Genomic DNA, 16,563 nt, shown 5'->3' on the forward strand with positions numbered 1-16,563 from the left:
AAGTTATTTAACTTTCACATCAGTTTTGAGGCTTAGAAATCGAATACCCGGGATGAAAAATTCAATATTTTCGACACCCGCTCTTTTTTGTTTATCATCGAGGCCAAAAAGCTGCCGAAGTAGTCTGGGACAGTTGCGACGTGTATGGAGAAGGTTTATAGCAAAGAAATGGTTCGCGAGTCGTGAATTGGCGGAATTAATTAACTGCGGTGAATATAAAATTTGATATAATTATTGTTTTTTGTTCAAAAAAAACTAAGCAACGAACTTATTCCTCAACCCAATACCGGCCATTTGCACTTAAGAAATCGTAGATAGATTGAGCGGTTTCAAAGTAAGAAGATTTTAAAAAATTGGTGTATTTATCAAACAGCCGGAGAACATTACTTATACGAGGTTTGAGCGAAATCAGAACATTTTTTTCGGTTGATCGCTTTTTCATGAAATTGCTGAAATATTGCAAAAATAGATTCCGAGTACATATGATTTTTTAAAAAACCTACGTCAACAAATCGCGAGAAAGTTGCAGTTACGTAAACTGGGTTGAGAACTACGCGTTTCGACCAAAGTTTTTAAATGAATCGATCAAACTACCTGAGTGTAGTTCTGATTCGAAAATACAGATGAGATGAGTTTTTCCCAAAAAGTTATAACCCTAGGAGAAGGGATCAAGTAAAAGCAAGGCTGCGGAAAAAGATGTCACTCGTGGTAAACCGTGAGAATGATAAATGTGAAGCTGCGTGTGTGAAATATGAAGCTTAAATCTAGAGAACGAACGAACAAAGATTATCAAAAACATACGAGTAGAAGGAATATAATTTGCGTTGATACACAAATAAGCACAATGCGTGAATTGATCCAATGTTGCTGCTCGAATAGTGTATTATGTGTAACATGGTTTTTGCATTTGACGAATTTCATCCCAAATCGACTGGCCATTGGCAGCAACATCTCAGATTGCAGTGAAACGTTGTGGGTGTGAAGATATTGGTTATTTAAGCAACTTTGCATACTTGAAATCTAAGAAAAAAAAATAAACTCCTTTTAAAATTTCAATTTTTTCTTCATTTTTTTACAAAAAATTACTACTCAAAAACTATAATATCTACAAAATTCCAGTACAAATACAAAAAAAAAATAAAGAAAAATTACACTGAAAAAAAAATTATTTTAAACTGAGTATACACTGAGTCCACGTGGACAGGAAGATTATTTTGTTTAAATACAATCATCTATATATTCAAAATTAAATAAAATAATACATGTTCACGAATTTCAAAACTCTCCATATTCATCAATAAATGGATTTTTTGTAACCAAGAAACCTTAAGAAGTAAAGAAGAACTTTAAAATATTGTGTCTTTTATGGGTTTCTATTAATTTTCCAAAATGCATGATAAACTGAATTGGTTTTATCAATCAAATTGAAGCTCTCCAACCACTCTACAATTCTTTCCTTGATGCCACACTGTTTTACTTTTTGTTATCTTCCCCGAATTTAAATGTTTCACAACAGAATTTTATGCCAAATTTCCTCAAATGGAAGCAATTGAATCGTGCTAAGCAGCGTACTTTTTGAATTAAAATCAGTTTAAGGCCAAAAAAAAAGAAATGTTCAATAATTCTTTCGTAGTCGAGATTTGACCATAAGCGTGGAATATTTTTATCATCAAACATGATCCTTTATCATCTGAAATATTCCGGATCGATTACCTAACAACCTGTATATGATAATATTTTATTCAACTTATGAGAAAGTTTCTTCAAATTTTAATAGGAAATTAATTGATCTCTCAAAAACTTATTTCAATCGGGCAGAGCTATATTTTTTTTGAAAAATTTAACAAATTTAAAATGGTGCAGTGGCTGATTAATTTGGCGTTGAATTACTCTCTAGTAAATTGTTGGAATGTCATAAGTGATGTTTTGATAAGGATTTCAGCGGAAGAAAATCAAAATAACATAAATGGGAGAAACTAAAGAGCAATACAAATAACTTTTCGGGTAAGGTTAGTAAAAAATCAATGAGTACGATATCCCTAAACTAGAAATTTTCGAAGCTACAGCGTTCCGAAATCGCATTAAAATTTCGACCCGTTACTCCTCAATCCTTTGTCAAGTGAAGATCTATAGATATCAGTACATGCTTCCTACTTCATCTTTTCTTTTCCTGGAATTCTTTTTAATGGATAAAAAAATCTATGCATATAAAATTGTTCTGTTCGTTTTGGTGCGCTTCAAAAACTCGAAAAATTCGGCACTGATGAAGCTCATATACAATATACAATCCACTTCAAGGGTTGTTGTTGTTACTGCCTATACCTCAGGAAGCTTTGAGATTTCCAGATAGAAGAAACACACTTCTGAAATAAAGCTGTGAACGTAAATTAAATTTCTGATATTGAATATGTATCTTTGGAATTACACATGTGTTTTATATTCGGATGCGGATTGTTCAACTTCCGTGTTGGAAAATCAGATAGTCTTTATATCTTCGCAGATAATAGAAAAACAAAGTATTACAAGTATTTCAAAATTAAACTCATATGAAACATGTTTTGTTTTGCTACTCATTTTTCTGCAATAAAGCCTCAATGTGCCACAGCATAGTGTGCCATGGTACAGCTAGTAAAATTTGAAACAAAATAAACTTAAAATTTAATTTATGCGCGATTCAGTTATTTCCTCAATTATTCTAATAAAAGAAGGAAAAATGTCCACGTGGACAACAGGGGGAGGGGTATGAAAATGTCCATGCTTGTCCACGAAGGGGGAGGGAGGAGTCTAAAATCGTGCTTTTTCTGTCCACGTGGTATGTGGACAGCCTAATATTTAACTTTATGTATAAACTAGCTGACCCGGCAAACGTTGTTCTGCCATATAAATTACTTCTAGTGAATATTTTGACTGTTGAATGAAAAATAACTAATGTATTGCAATACATGTACATACATGTATTGCAATACATGTGTGTTCAAATGTTTCAACGATCTATCAAATTAATTGATTATGATCAATGAAGGATAGATTCCACGCGGATATCGAGCAGATACGTGTAGATTTTACCGTATATTACATTGGACCGTGGGAACATTTCCGAAGTGTGATGTGGAGATGGAGATGAGATCTATGATGTACAGAGAATGCACCGGATCGATCGGATCTCAGGATTCGTCTTTTGCATTAAGAAATCTGATCATTCGTGCTATGAAATGTAACATCCTTGCCTCGGCTCAAAATAAACTTCAAAATAAGTAATCCGTATTCGTGGAGCAATTCAATCTGTATCAGGTTAGCAGACACGCACATAATTTTAAATTGCTTAAATTTGGATGAAAATCATTACTCGATGTTGTTTAAATACTTAGAAAACAGTCCGAGCTTAACGATTCTTCTATAAATCTTGTATACATCCAGCAACATGTTGGACGAAATACGTGTAATTTTGTAATAGAGCCCATTAAAGACTGCATTTCTTTTGTTTGAACACACGTGCTGTCGTTTGAACAAAGGCTGTGTAGGTGTTACTCATGATAGCGTCTCGCTATCATTGCTCGAACCGCTTCTGTTGATTGTCTCATAGGAATCGCAGTCGTTCGCTCTCTACCTTTGCGAATATGTTGACCATGGATTATTGACACAGCTCAAGACATCCTAGAATGACGTTGTCCTGACTGCGCCAATTCATCAAACGACACACATAAGAATCCATCGAGGGCACTCTTTTGTTTGTTTTGTCTCCTCCAACCACATAATATTAAAATATTAATTCAAAATGAGTAATGATGTTCCTAATTATTAAAGTAACTGTGACGCATTGGATCTACACACGTGCTCTTCAATCAGTTTTTTATCAGGATTGACGACAATAGCGTGACTGTTATTTTGCATTCCGAGCATGGGTGTGATTAGAATAATTTCAATAATTCATTGTGCTCATCCAAAAAGGCTTCCAGTTCGCCGGCGATATTCCTAGTTTTAGTCGAATTGAGGTTACTTGCGTATGTGTAGGGTGAAATTAGATGAAGAGGACGAAGTGCCATCTGGCATTGAACAACGTAAATGAATTCGTCCTGTTTAAAAAACGAACGACGAATCAATTATTTGGTATCGTTTATATAAAAATACATATATCGCGATAAAAAAAAGGAGATGAGGGTGAAAATTGGTTATATATAGTATAAGCTTTTTTTTCAAGCCAAATTTATGCAAAAAAATACGAAAGCAAAGTTATTCAGATTTTATTTGCATGGTACCACCCTAATCGGTATCAAATATAAAGTAATAGGTATCCTAGCGGTATCATATATAGTTTACGACCCATTCTCATGCCTACCAAGTTTTTTGAGTATAATATCATTAAAATCGGTCTAGCCGTTTCGGAGGAGTTTGACCATGAACATCGTGACACGAGAATTTTATATATAAGATTGAAGCGATCTACATGTTCCGTTAACTTTTTTCTATTTAGAAACATGGTTATGAAGAAATTACGTTTTTGGGGAAAATAAATTCAATTTAATTTTTTTTTTCCAGTGTAATAAAAGTTTTTTGGCTTTTTTTTAATGAAAATTGAAACAATTTCCTACATTTGATCCTTTGACCAGAATTTTGTAGATATTATAGTTTTTGAGTTATAAATTTTTGTGAATAATAAAGAAAAAAAAATCATCTCTTTTCAAATAGTAGTGTAATTCTTTTTCGAAGATTTCAAGCATGCAATGTTGCTTAAATGACCCATGTCTTTACACTCACAACGTCTCACATCTGATATGGTGCAGCCATCTTCTAAGACGAGTTAGCATGAAATCCGTCATTTGGAGTGTTTTGAAGCATAATACGACGTTAGCTTGAATAAAGAAACGATAATGAAGAAAATGATTAATAGAATTCTGCCAATAAAGTACACTTGAACAATCGATCGATGGTTTTCCAAGAGCCAAATTAAAAATTCGTGTATTGAGCACAAGCGCCGTGCAAGCATTGGAACGTCTCCTCAGAGGAGACGAGTGGTTTTGGAATGCATTTCAAAAACATTACTTTACCGCCTGATTCCAGTTGTGCTATTTCAGTATCTGACACCGCAAATTATATGTTACGAAATGAAACAGAACAGTTCTCTTTTCAAATAATAACAACAACCATATCAATAAATAGCACCTACAATAGTAGTTAACCCAATCGCGCTCGCAAATCTTCTCTTCGCACTTTGCGTTCTCGATTATACCGAAAGTATTGAGCGAGCTATCACCGTCACCGTTGCCGCCGCTGTCAGTGCCGCCACCTCCACCGCTGCCGCTTCCGCTGCTGCAAACCGGGTTGCCATCTTTAATGTCGAGATCCTGCAGCTCCTTCAGACAGAGCCACTCGCCATCGACCGACACGCGGAAATTGCACAGATAAATAGTATCCTGCGCACTGGATTCGTTGCAACCGCCCGTTCCATTACCTCCAAGGCTTCCAGCGGCCGAGCCGGCCCCGTTGGACGAGTTGCTTCCGGAGCTCCCGAGGATAGCCTTGGGCAGTGTGATGGTATCCCCGTGCCTGGCGCCACCAGGCTGTCCGCCCAGACTTCCTCCGGTCTGGTGGTGATTGTTGGGCTGCGCTATGCCCAGCGCGCGCATTTTCGTCTGCAATGAAGAAGCTTGTTATATTATTTTTTCTTGATGCTTCGCCAAATGCACTTGTTCCCATTCTATAATATTCTCCGTTGGACTGGAACCAAATCGGCTTAATAAATCTCATATAATTCTAATTCTTTTGTAATAACGTTACAGTTTCTTCAAGATTCTATGGTTGTGTTAGGTCGATTTGAAACTAAAATTGAAAAGTCATTTAAATGAGGTATGTTTGATTGATTCCGAGCCATCTTCAGCTTTCAAATTTAAACCGCTGAAAATTATATTACGATGATGATCAATTCTCTGGTATTCTGTTATTCACAAGCCTTGCCGCCTAAAGCGAGTACCTAGCGTGGCGGCGAGGCACAATTAAATGGATGCTTCGCTGCTGTGCGAATCCTTTGCGTAAAGCGAAATGTTTGGAACATGGGTGTTGCGATGTCATTGCGATCTCTATTCTAGTATTTGAAATTAATCAATTTGGCTTTTTGTAGACTACGCGAGAGTTGCGACAAAACTGATAAACAGGCGAATTGAATAAAATAATTTTGTTATCTCACGTAAACAATTCGGGCGTGTCTTGAACACCACTCTTCTTTTATGTATTTTAACTTTTCCTACATTTCTTATGTTACAAATTAGAGATGTTAGTAGCAGTCAAAATACTATCTTCAGACAAAATCACGAAAAACGCCAATATTATATGCACCATAATTTCGTCAAGTTACATGCTAACATTGATTATAGTACGGATCCATGCTCAACTCACACTCCAAAATTATTAGAAAATGTTTCGAAACATCCGAACGTTGCTACTATCTTCGCTCCGTTCTGTTTGGAAACAGAAATAAAATACAAAGTCGAAAAAAAAATACTTGTAAAATATTGAAATGAAAGGCCTGGCTAGGTCAGGAAGCTAAAAGTGCCCTCAAACCAAATCACCAGCTCATGGCAATTTTTTTCCCTGTTGGATGTGAACCACTGCGTCCATTATTCTAAACTATTGTGGTATATCCCATTTTTTTGTACTCCGCTTCAAGCTTACCTACTGCTTATTGATGAAGAAGTAGACTGAAAGCTATAGTGAGATAGGTGCTAATCAGGAATACTCTGTTTGATAAATTTTATAATCCTGATCGGCGACGCAGACCAAATTTCCTTGGGCTCCAGAATAGCCTTATCAAGGTATTGAAGTCTGCGTCTAGTTAGAGCTCCACAATTACAGAGCAAATGTTCCGAGGTTTCGCTTTCGGTATTACAAAAACGACAAATATCATCTTGCACTAAACCTATGTTTTTGAGATGGTATTTACTCGGACAGTGTCCTGTTATAAGGCCTGTGATTGTGCCTAAGTCTTTCTTATTAAGACTCAGCAATTGTTGAGTAATTTTAATAGTCGGCGTGATGAATTTTTTTGACTGGTTAAGTTGTACAGCCAACCAGTTGACTAACACTTCCCGGTCTTCCCAGTTCTTCAGCTCACCTTTCAACACACAGTCAGATATTCCACAGAATGGTTCTGGACCAGTGAAAGGTGAGCTTGAGCCGTTCCTGGCAAGTTCATCTGCTCGCTCGTTTCCCTCTATTCCACAATGGCCAGGAATACAGTACAGTTGTACCGAACTTATCCGACTTAGTTGCCGTAAGAGGAGAATGCATTCCCAGACAATTTTTGAGGAGTATTTAAAAGTATTTAGAGCTTTAAGTGGCGCTTGACTGTCTGGGAATATGCAGATGTTAGCATGTCTATATTTTCTTTTAATGCAGACATTTGAGCATTCTATTATCGCAGCTATTTCTGCTTGAAAAACTGTTGGCCAGTTTCCCATAGCTACAGAGATTTTTGTTCTGGGACCATACACTCCAGCACCTTTTCTGATTCCCATTTTTGACCCATCAGTGTAGAACATGATTGAACCATTACGAACACTGGGACCGCCTTCATTCCATATTGAACGAGAAGGTTCGATTACACTGTATGGAATGTCGTAGTTAGTCCTAGGTTCCATCCAATCACTGTTCATCTCTGAGGATGGTCCTACGGGTAAGAGATTCAGGATGCTCAAGTGACCAATTTTGTCTCCATCTAGTATTTTTTTCCATTGTTTAAGCTTAAGAGCGCTTTTCTTAGCCTCTAGCTGAACATGTTGGTTCAGAGGTAGCAAGTGAAGGATAGCCTCCAGTGCCTTCGAGGGTGTGCTTCGCATTGCTTCTTTGGCCACCAGACTAATGAGGCATAGGTTATTCTAGGCCGCACAATGGCAGTGTAGACCCACATTACCATTTTTGGTTTAAGACCCCATGTTCTTCCTATCATCAGCTCATGGCAAATATTGTATAGGTTACCAAATAAGAAATTCTATGCTATTTTTTTGAATCCTATATGGTTCACCATAGGAGTATTTTTCACGCCATTCTCAATAGCAGAAGAAGTGAATAACTTTGAAAAAAAGTGTATGTTCTTAAGACATTTGAATTTGATGAAATCGAAAATTAAATGTTACAACTGAAAATTTTGAGAAGCCTAAATTAAATGACCATATATTACATCAGCAAACTGCAATGCATAATGCAATGAAAAAGTTGGTAACACTAGGTAAAAAAAAACACGTCACACGCGTCAATTTGATAATATTGATTATTGTTTTTTAGCGATTGTAGAAATTTAGCGATATCAATTAGGTGCACAAGTATGACTTTACGGATTTTAGAAAAAAAAAAGCATTTGCTTGAAACATAAAACTTACTGTTACTTCAATAACAATATGTTCCATTGAAAGCCACAACCTTGATCGGAACCGCTCTTCGAATCCCTACGTTTTAGAGCCTAGGTGTCTTCCAGAGAAGTGGCTCGAAATGCTATCCCGCATCTTATGAAAAAATACACCTCAATTCTAATTAAAACGGCATTCCACTTCAAAGTTCTAACTCTTTGTAGTTATGAGATATCATGTTTTTGTCTTCGATTAAGTTGTAGAGCTAATAATTGTATGAAAATTGGTCGAAGATACTATGTATTAAAATCCTGAGCTTGAACAGATATAATTGGTTTTGTGGAATGTGAGCTACTTAACACATTCACGCCCTGCCATCCAAAATTAACAAAGGATTTGCGAGATTTTTCGAAGAGTTTTACGTTAATGAGTTTATATTTTTTTTTCTCAACTTAGGCTTTGTTCGTGTTTGATCAACCTAATATGTCTTTCTTCAGGTTTGTGCCACTGTGCGACGACTTGAATCGGAACAGACTGTAATCTAAGGGTATTCCCTTAAGGGAATATGGCGCATTCTCTTTCTAGATAATTCCTGACAGATACATGGTCTGGCGTTGTTATGCTGTCAAATTATCTTGTCGTATCTTGTCCCATTTCGGTCGTTTTTCTTTCAGAGCTCTGTTTTAATCGTAACCGGAAAAATCGCCAAGAAAAAAACTGCAACAGAAACAACCGCTCAGAAAAAAGTATAACATCACAAGCAGGTTAGAAATATTGTGACGCGGGAAAAGCATCATGGGTATAAATGCCTCATAGAGAAAAGCGTAATTTCTATTACAAATTAATTTTTTCGTTTTCGTTTTTCGAACTTTATTTTGAGGTCAATAGAATAGGGGCGAGGTCCCCATTTAAAGAGTATAAGCATTCGAGACGGCCCTAGCCATCAAGATGACGCGATCCGAGTCGACCACCGACCCGCAGTGAGATATTTTCAGACGGTGCTTCCAATCATATCTTCAATTTTTTTTCTGCAGTTATCCATGTTTGTTATTATCCAAATCAAAATCATTGCTTCAGAAAAGCATGAATCACTTTTCACACACGCTTAAAGTTTGAGCATATTCTTTGTAGTTTCGCCGAGCAAACGATGGCTACGAGTTGCGGGAAATTGATTTAAGGAAAAATATCGCTCAACAAAGTGCTATTTTCTATAGAAAAAAAAATAAATAAAAAATAACACAAAGTTTCAGATTACTTCTATTTTTCTTCATATTTCGTAAGATGTTTCGTAAGAAGTATTTTGTTTTTGAATTGTGGAACGTTAATAACATATCTTTAGAATACATTGGAAAAAACTTTATTTCTTTAAAATTACAATTGAACCACACAAAAAAAAATAGGAATCTTTTTGTTTTATGTTTTTAAATAACCAAACTAAAAATATCTTGAATATGAATATTTTAGGAAGCCTCATGCTTTATGATTTAAAATAATCACATATCACATCTGCGATCTACGTTTATGCTTGCGGATGGCTACTTTTCAATTCTAGGTTTTGAGAAAACGTTGGGAAAACGGGATCGGGACATTCTTGGTGCTACCATATCTATATTTATTGGAGTTTTCGCATGAATAAAGCCTGTTTATGTCGCATAAAGCATAAAGGACATAATAGTAGGATAGCATAATAGCGAAAAGTGGTGGAACAAGATAGCAAATACGATTACCATCTGTACTGTGCAGACAAATAATGGGTGGTATCAAACTCAAATTTCGAAAATTCACCCAAACAGCAGACGAATAATTTTCATGTATTTTCTAAAATTCATTTAAAAACCTCCAAAATGACATCCTTTCCTTTATTGTACGTTAAATGTCCTACGAAATGTCCTACTTTATGCGACCAAATTATAACTGACACAGACATTAAAATTATTTTATCTTAATTGCAGCACAATCGCGTTAAATTTGGTTTTGCAATATTCCTATTAAAATTCAAAATGACATGTGTTGTAATATCAGTGTGAATATACTTTTGTCCAAGTTTCATTATCCTTGAAAAATAATTTAAATGTAGGCTACAACTTGAAGTTTCCATATACAAAATGTGGGGAAAAAAAGATTAGTGTTCTTGTAGTTATTCGTAAAATCCAATCCTCTCTTCATAAATTGTTCTTTAGTCAAAATAATCTTTCTATCCGCGGAAAATATATACTCGCACGCAAAATTTTGTCCAAATCGAAAATTTTCCATTTTCCAAATGAAGTATTCCAAAAAAAAACGGGAATTCCTTTCTGCAGAAAAAAAACTATTGAAGCCATTTTTTGGCTGATTTTACACCTGTGTATTAGTTACCATTTCGAACAATTCCACGCTAAACTAGCCGGAAAACAGCCAATTTTGACTCGACATTCTCCAATTTTCAGGAAAATCAGGGAAAACCGACACCCCCTGATTTTTTCAGTTAGAAGCAATTTTTTGAAAATATTCCGATGTCCCTTGTACATACTTGTCATTTCTTACGTTTCGAGGTACCTCACATCTGCGGAAGTCGCTTTGCTGTCAAAACAAACAACAAAACAGAACCGGCCAGCAAACATAAGACAGTCCGTGTAAAATTTCGCTCGAGGAACTTAAGTGTTTAAGCCGGAAAATTGTGGAAAATTCGATACTTTTATGAGCCTAATTCATCGTAGATCATTGTTCAATGTAGTTTGTGAGACGATAGGTGGTTTCAATTCTCGAAAACGTTGTTTTGAAATTTTGAGTCCAGTCTGGACTCTGGACTTTCCAGACATCTGGTTTGTGTTTCACAGACAGGAAAAATGCGTTCTTATATTTTGTAGATGCCTCGTGTTTATATTCGACGGACAAAACGGCAGAACTGAACTAATAAAACAGTCAAAACCAACTTTGATTCGGGCATTTCAACAAATAAGCCTGGCAGAGCTCATGGTATCCCTTCGTTCAACGCCCATTGGCACATTTCACGTGGATGCTCATCTAAACTGGGGTCTCAAAATGTCCACATAATATATAGATAACCTCTTAATACTTTCAAATTATTATGACATGTTTTCATTCGTTTCTTCAAAGATGTCGGTTTTACCCGACAGGGTGTCGATCTCACCCACACTCACAATTATTTCACCTGAAAACATCAATTTTTGTATTCTATCAAAAATTTCGTTACAAATCAAAAAATGATCAACAGATACTGTAGAAGGGCTCATGAACAGTTGAAGAGAGGTTTGTAACGTTTTGAAGTCGAAGACACATGGTAGATCTTGAAAATATGTGGAAATCCTTAGGTTGTCGGTTTTATCCTGATTTCCCCTACATACGGTGACAGCTAGTCAAAATTACAAGTATCGTCATCATCTGACCAATTTTAATTTCGATTGGTTTTTCATAAGGACGTCTCCAAAATCATTGATTTGTTTTAATACGTAACTTGAAATATGGTGTTCGACTAAGTTAAAGCACTTTGATATTTTTCGTAAATTATATTAGAATACCACTTTAATTTATCATAGAAAGGCGGATTGTGATGTTAATAAAACAGTATTCACAGTCACAATATATATGACAATATTCCTACATGAAAATCATCTAGGAGGTATTTTGACTTATGAATATTAAATTCAAGTTTTTTAATAGTATATTTAATATGTTATCTTGTTGTATTATTTTTTTTTATAACTAATTTATCGAACATCATGTTTTAATCAGACAGCTGGATTTCGAGTTACGATTTTTTAAAGAAGGCTAATGAATATGAATAAGCTTGTATAAAAATCAGTCGTAATCAATGTTAGTTATATGATAATTAAATTCATAATTTAAACGAATATTTGAAGGCTAGTTGTTTGTTTGCAATATAATGTCCAACAAAGTTGTCGGAAAACAACAAGGTTCTGTGAAAAATAACATACTAAATACACCGTTAAATTTATTTTTTGGAATTTAAATAGAATAAGAAGATAAACCCATTGCAATACCGAAATGAATATATATATATATATATATATATATATATATATATATATATATATATATATATATATTTGAATGCAGATAAAAACCTTCCTGTTTTTTCTTCTAAATCAGCTTGGGAACAAGTGACAAATGGAAGCAAATCAGAAAATACATATAGGACAACAAACAAATACTTACGTCCGTAAGAGACGAATGAACTCTCAGAGTTTAAAGTCTCTCTAATTCAATACCTTCCTTCCTTCCATACTTACGTTTCGATTCGTGATGAAAATTTTGCGTTGCTTATCGGCGACAAAATTGGTTGTTCACGTTTTCCTCTTTTTTTTCGCTAGCCTCGCAACGTTTTCAATATCCTTTGTTTGTTTTGATCGAAGTTTAATGGAAACAAGCCGCACACGGAGCACACACAGTGATGATTCTCCTGGTTGGATGCACTTTGATCGCAGCACTATGACTCATACACTCGGTTTCGATACACACGAAGCTTATGCAGTAATTCGACTAGCGTAGTATCGATTTTGACAGAGGCATTACCCGGAGAATTCTCGTTTATAAAATAATAGCACGATGATTAAACGAATTCATCGATAGGAAGCTAGCATATTTCGATAAAATTCGGCAGTAAAATGCACAATTCCGTACAGCTTGTGTTTCAACTAGAAATTTTCCGTCCAAAACTATCATGCAGTACGCAATAGATTACTCCCACACAAAATGCGTTGAATTTAACTTCTATCCAACAGTTTCCAAACACACTACACTTCACATTAGTACCACTATCAGCTCTTAAAACGGTCCCGAAACGGTTGTAATTGATGAAACAATATTCCACAACTGTCGGAACACATCCAGACGACGGAACTTTTGATCGAATCGTTTATCGATTTTTCCTCTGACAGACAGATTTTCCCATACCTTCCACCAATACCGATGAACGGCAGATGAAGCGCTGAGAGGAACGGAAAAGCTGCACGAACACAAACCCAAATGGCACATGATGCACGAATGTTCGCCGGTAGTACTGCCCCAACACCACCCACCGTCGCGTCGGTCGGTTTTCTGTTTTGGTATGGTTTGTTTTGATGAAACCATTCGCAACGGTCTCTCGGTCTTTCGAGTGGGTGAAAGGCGGTGGTGTTGTTTGTGCTGCAACACTGTAAATATAAACCGTTCACCCGGTGATGTGTCACATTGCCGTTTTCAACACTTGGCTGCATCTGACAGCCATGTTAGCGTACACTTGAGTAGCATTTTACTTATTAACGGTAAGTGAAATAATTGTTTATAAAAATAGAATCACTTCAGTATACAGACAGATGTTTCGATGAACCGGTTTCATGAGAAGAGAGAAATTTTGACAAATCTGGTAAAAGCAAATTTTGGTTATATCGAGGAAAGTGGAAAATATTCGTTTTTTTTTGTTTTACGCTATATGAGTAATTCCAAATGAAATCGACAAATGACAAAACATGAGTATTTTCGATTCGAATGAAAATTTGTTTGGGTTGGAGGTAAAATGAGCTTTCCACAGCATTTAGGAGTTTTTTGACTCAAGTGTGACTTTTGAAAAGGGCGTATCGATTTCTGTAAGAGAAATCTTTGATAATTTATATCTCAAAAACTATGAGTCCTACCGAAACAATGTCTTAGAAAGAGTTATAAAGGATAGATGTCCAAACGTGAAAAATATATACAATGAGAAAAACAAACGAGTACTCCTTTTTTCATTTACAAAAAAAACTTTTATTTGGAATATTTAAAATACATATGTTTTTTAATTTTTTCATATAAAATAGAAGCCATGTAGAAAATGCAAAAATGGGTACAAGATGTTAAAACTATTGGTACTTTCGTATTAGCGTCTCCGTAGCCAAAATACAATAGATAGCAATTTTATTGTACACACTGGCACTCAGATATGTTTTGTATTGTTGCTGCCTTGTTGTTTGTAGTGTTTTGTCATTTTTTATCGTTACGAAAATGCGATTTTATGATTTGCGGTATTTAAGTATGAACGCCACAGGCGGCTTAGGGCCGTCTCTGTTCTTTATCCTCGATTGATGGGGACTACGTGGACGTCTCCAAATGCTGTGGAAAACTCATATTTTCTCCAACCTGAACGGAATACGAACTTTCGTTCGAATCAAAAATACAAGTTTTTCAAATCGGCATTTTTAGTTCGATTTCATTTGGGATTGCACATATTCTAATTTCGAGGTCATAACAACTCGGGCATTGTAATTCATGAATGACGCATTTTGATGGTTACGGCCGATAAAATTATATGCGAGTGATTGTGGTAGAATAAGAAATTCAAACACATCGCTACACAGTCATTCCATGACAAATCGATACAGCGGTTCTCAGATTTCCATGAAAAGTGGTAGTTCTGTTCTTTTTTGCAAAATATTAGACCCGTATTTTTTCAATTTTTTTCTATTTCAGGGGGGTCCGAAAAATCATTTTTTTCAACTTTTTATCAAAAATGACTTTTTTCAAAAATTCATAACTTTTGAATCACTGAACCGATTTAGATGATCGACATATCAAATTGAAGCCAATGAGAATCTCGGTAGGAAAGTTAGAAACCATCAGATTTCCAATAATTACCAATTCAAAAACCACTTGATGAATGAAAGGATGAATATTCCTTCTGAATACTCGCAAAAGGAATTTTGAAATTGTTGAACGCCTTCGAAGCCGAGATGAAAATTCAACCAGCGTACGAATATGAGTTTGAGTCAATTTTCATACATTCGTCATTTTTAAAGAAATAAAAAATAATCATTCTGAAAACAGATAGCAAACCTTTTCACTCTCATATGACACTATGACTTTATCTAAATAAAATTTTCCGAAAGCTCATTTTCGACTTTCGAAAGAAAAGAACGGAAACACATCAGATGGTCATCTGCAAAAGTCCAAGGCAGGCAGACGATCCAAAACCTTCGTGTTTAATGCCCTTCGCCCAAGGAAAACGACCGTGATGACTCTGCCATAAAACAAGCTCTTCAAGGCCTCCAAAAAGATCCGGAACGAACTGAACTTGTCCGTGAGTTCTCGGACAGTTTAGCGGTGGCTGGTGGAGCAGGGGCTAGGCGGTAAAAGCCCGGCTGAAGTTCACTGAAGACCACGTCGATTGGATCGGTCCGGAGATGGAAAAGCAGTGGCGAATACTGTGGTCAGATAAGACGAAGGTAAACCTCATCGGCTTGGACGGAAAAACTTGGATCCATCGCTCAAAAGGCTGCGCTTACATGCCACAGTATACTTCGAAGACATTCTAGCACGGAGAAGGGAACATTATGTTGTGGGGGTGCTTCTCCTGGTACGGTGTTGGCCCCCTGTAGTGGGTGGATAAGGTCATGGATCAGTACCTCTACGCCCAAATCCTAGAAAAGTAATGCTTCCACACGCCAAGTGGGAGATGCTCCTAAAATGACAATTCTTGTAGGATAACGATCCCAATCACACCGCTAAGACCGTCAAAAAGTGGTTCCAGGATAACAAAGTCGACGTCATGGAATGGCCAGCCCAGCCATCGAATCGGAACCCTATGCAGAACTTATGGGAGATCGTGAAAAGGTCGGTGTACACGGAGATAAGCGGCAACTGTGGGATAGGATCTAAGCTTGTCGGTACCAGAAAGCTGGTGGAATCCATACCGAACCGGGTGCGTGAAGTGATGCGTAACAGAAGTTACACGACCAAGTACTAACCCTGGAAGCTTTTCACGGTATGATTTTTTTTGTTTTTATTTTTTTTAACATGAATTTCAACCCTTTGCAGTCGTTTCTAAACGAATTTTAATGTCCAGTGTGGCTGTTCAAGGACTAATACGTCGATTCAATGAATCATAGATAACAGTACTCGATATAAACAGAAGATTCTTTGCGTGGAAGGATAAGACGATCTCTTTCAAGTGAAAATAATTCCGACCGCGAAGGGTTGAAGCCGCTCTTAATTTTTGTCGCGTCATTTTAGTTGTTAAGTATGCTTGAAACGCATTTTTAAATGAATGACTATTGTTTTAACTACATTTGTTGCGAATTTCTTCGAACAATGCAAATAAATTATTGTAAATGGATTGAAGCCCTGGATTGAGTTATTTTTTCTCAAAGTTTTGTCAGCTTCTTTTTTTGCTTGAGCAGTGGTCTTAATGTTTTATCCGACACTGTATAGAGGAGAGTCAAAACACTGGCTGTAAATCTTAGTTTTTTCATCTTCT

The 16,563-nt window shown here is 36.2% G+C and overlaps 1 protein-coding gene across 6 annotated transcripts in view; it reads right to left on the reverse strand.

Annotated features, from left to right (window-relative positions):
- The window catches only part of LOC129761348 (RUN and FYVE domain-containing protein 2), a 51,308-nt gene that overhangs the window by 14,369 nt on the left and 20,376 nt on the right, over window positions 1-16,563 (reverse strand). For 2 of the 6 annotated variants that reach the window (XR_008740441.1, XM_055759079.1), the window contains exons 1-2: window positions 12,587-13,250; window positions 5,165-5,630 (exon numbers count right to left, since the gene is read on the reverse strand). The exons of 1 other annotated variant lie outside the window; for it this stretch is intronic. Coding sequence is in view for 4 of the 5 variants with exons in the window: in XM_055759079.1 (XP_055615054.1) it covers window positions 5,165-5,624 (460 nt within the window). In the remaining variant the exon portion in view is untranslated. Of the gene's footprint in view, window positions 1-5,164; window positions 5,631-12,586; window positions 13,264-16,563 lie in introns of those variants that run through there. 3 more of the 6 variants (XM_055759074.1, XM_055759067.1, XM_055759091.1) reach the window with 3 other exon arrangements.

This window comes from Toxorhynchites rutilus, chromosome 1, assembly GCF_029784135.1.
Source record: "Toxorhynchites rutilus septentrionalis strain SRP chromosome 1, ASM2978413v1, whole genome shotgun sequence".
Lineage (NCBI taxonomy): Eukaryota > Metazoa > Arthropoda > Insecta > Diptera > Culicidae > Toxorhynchites > Toxorhynchites rutilus.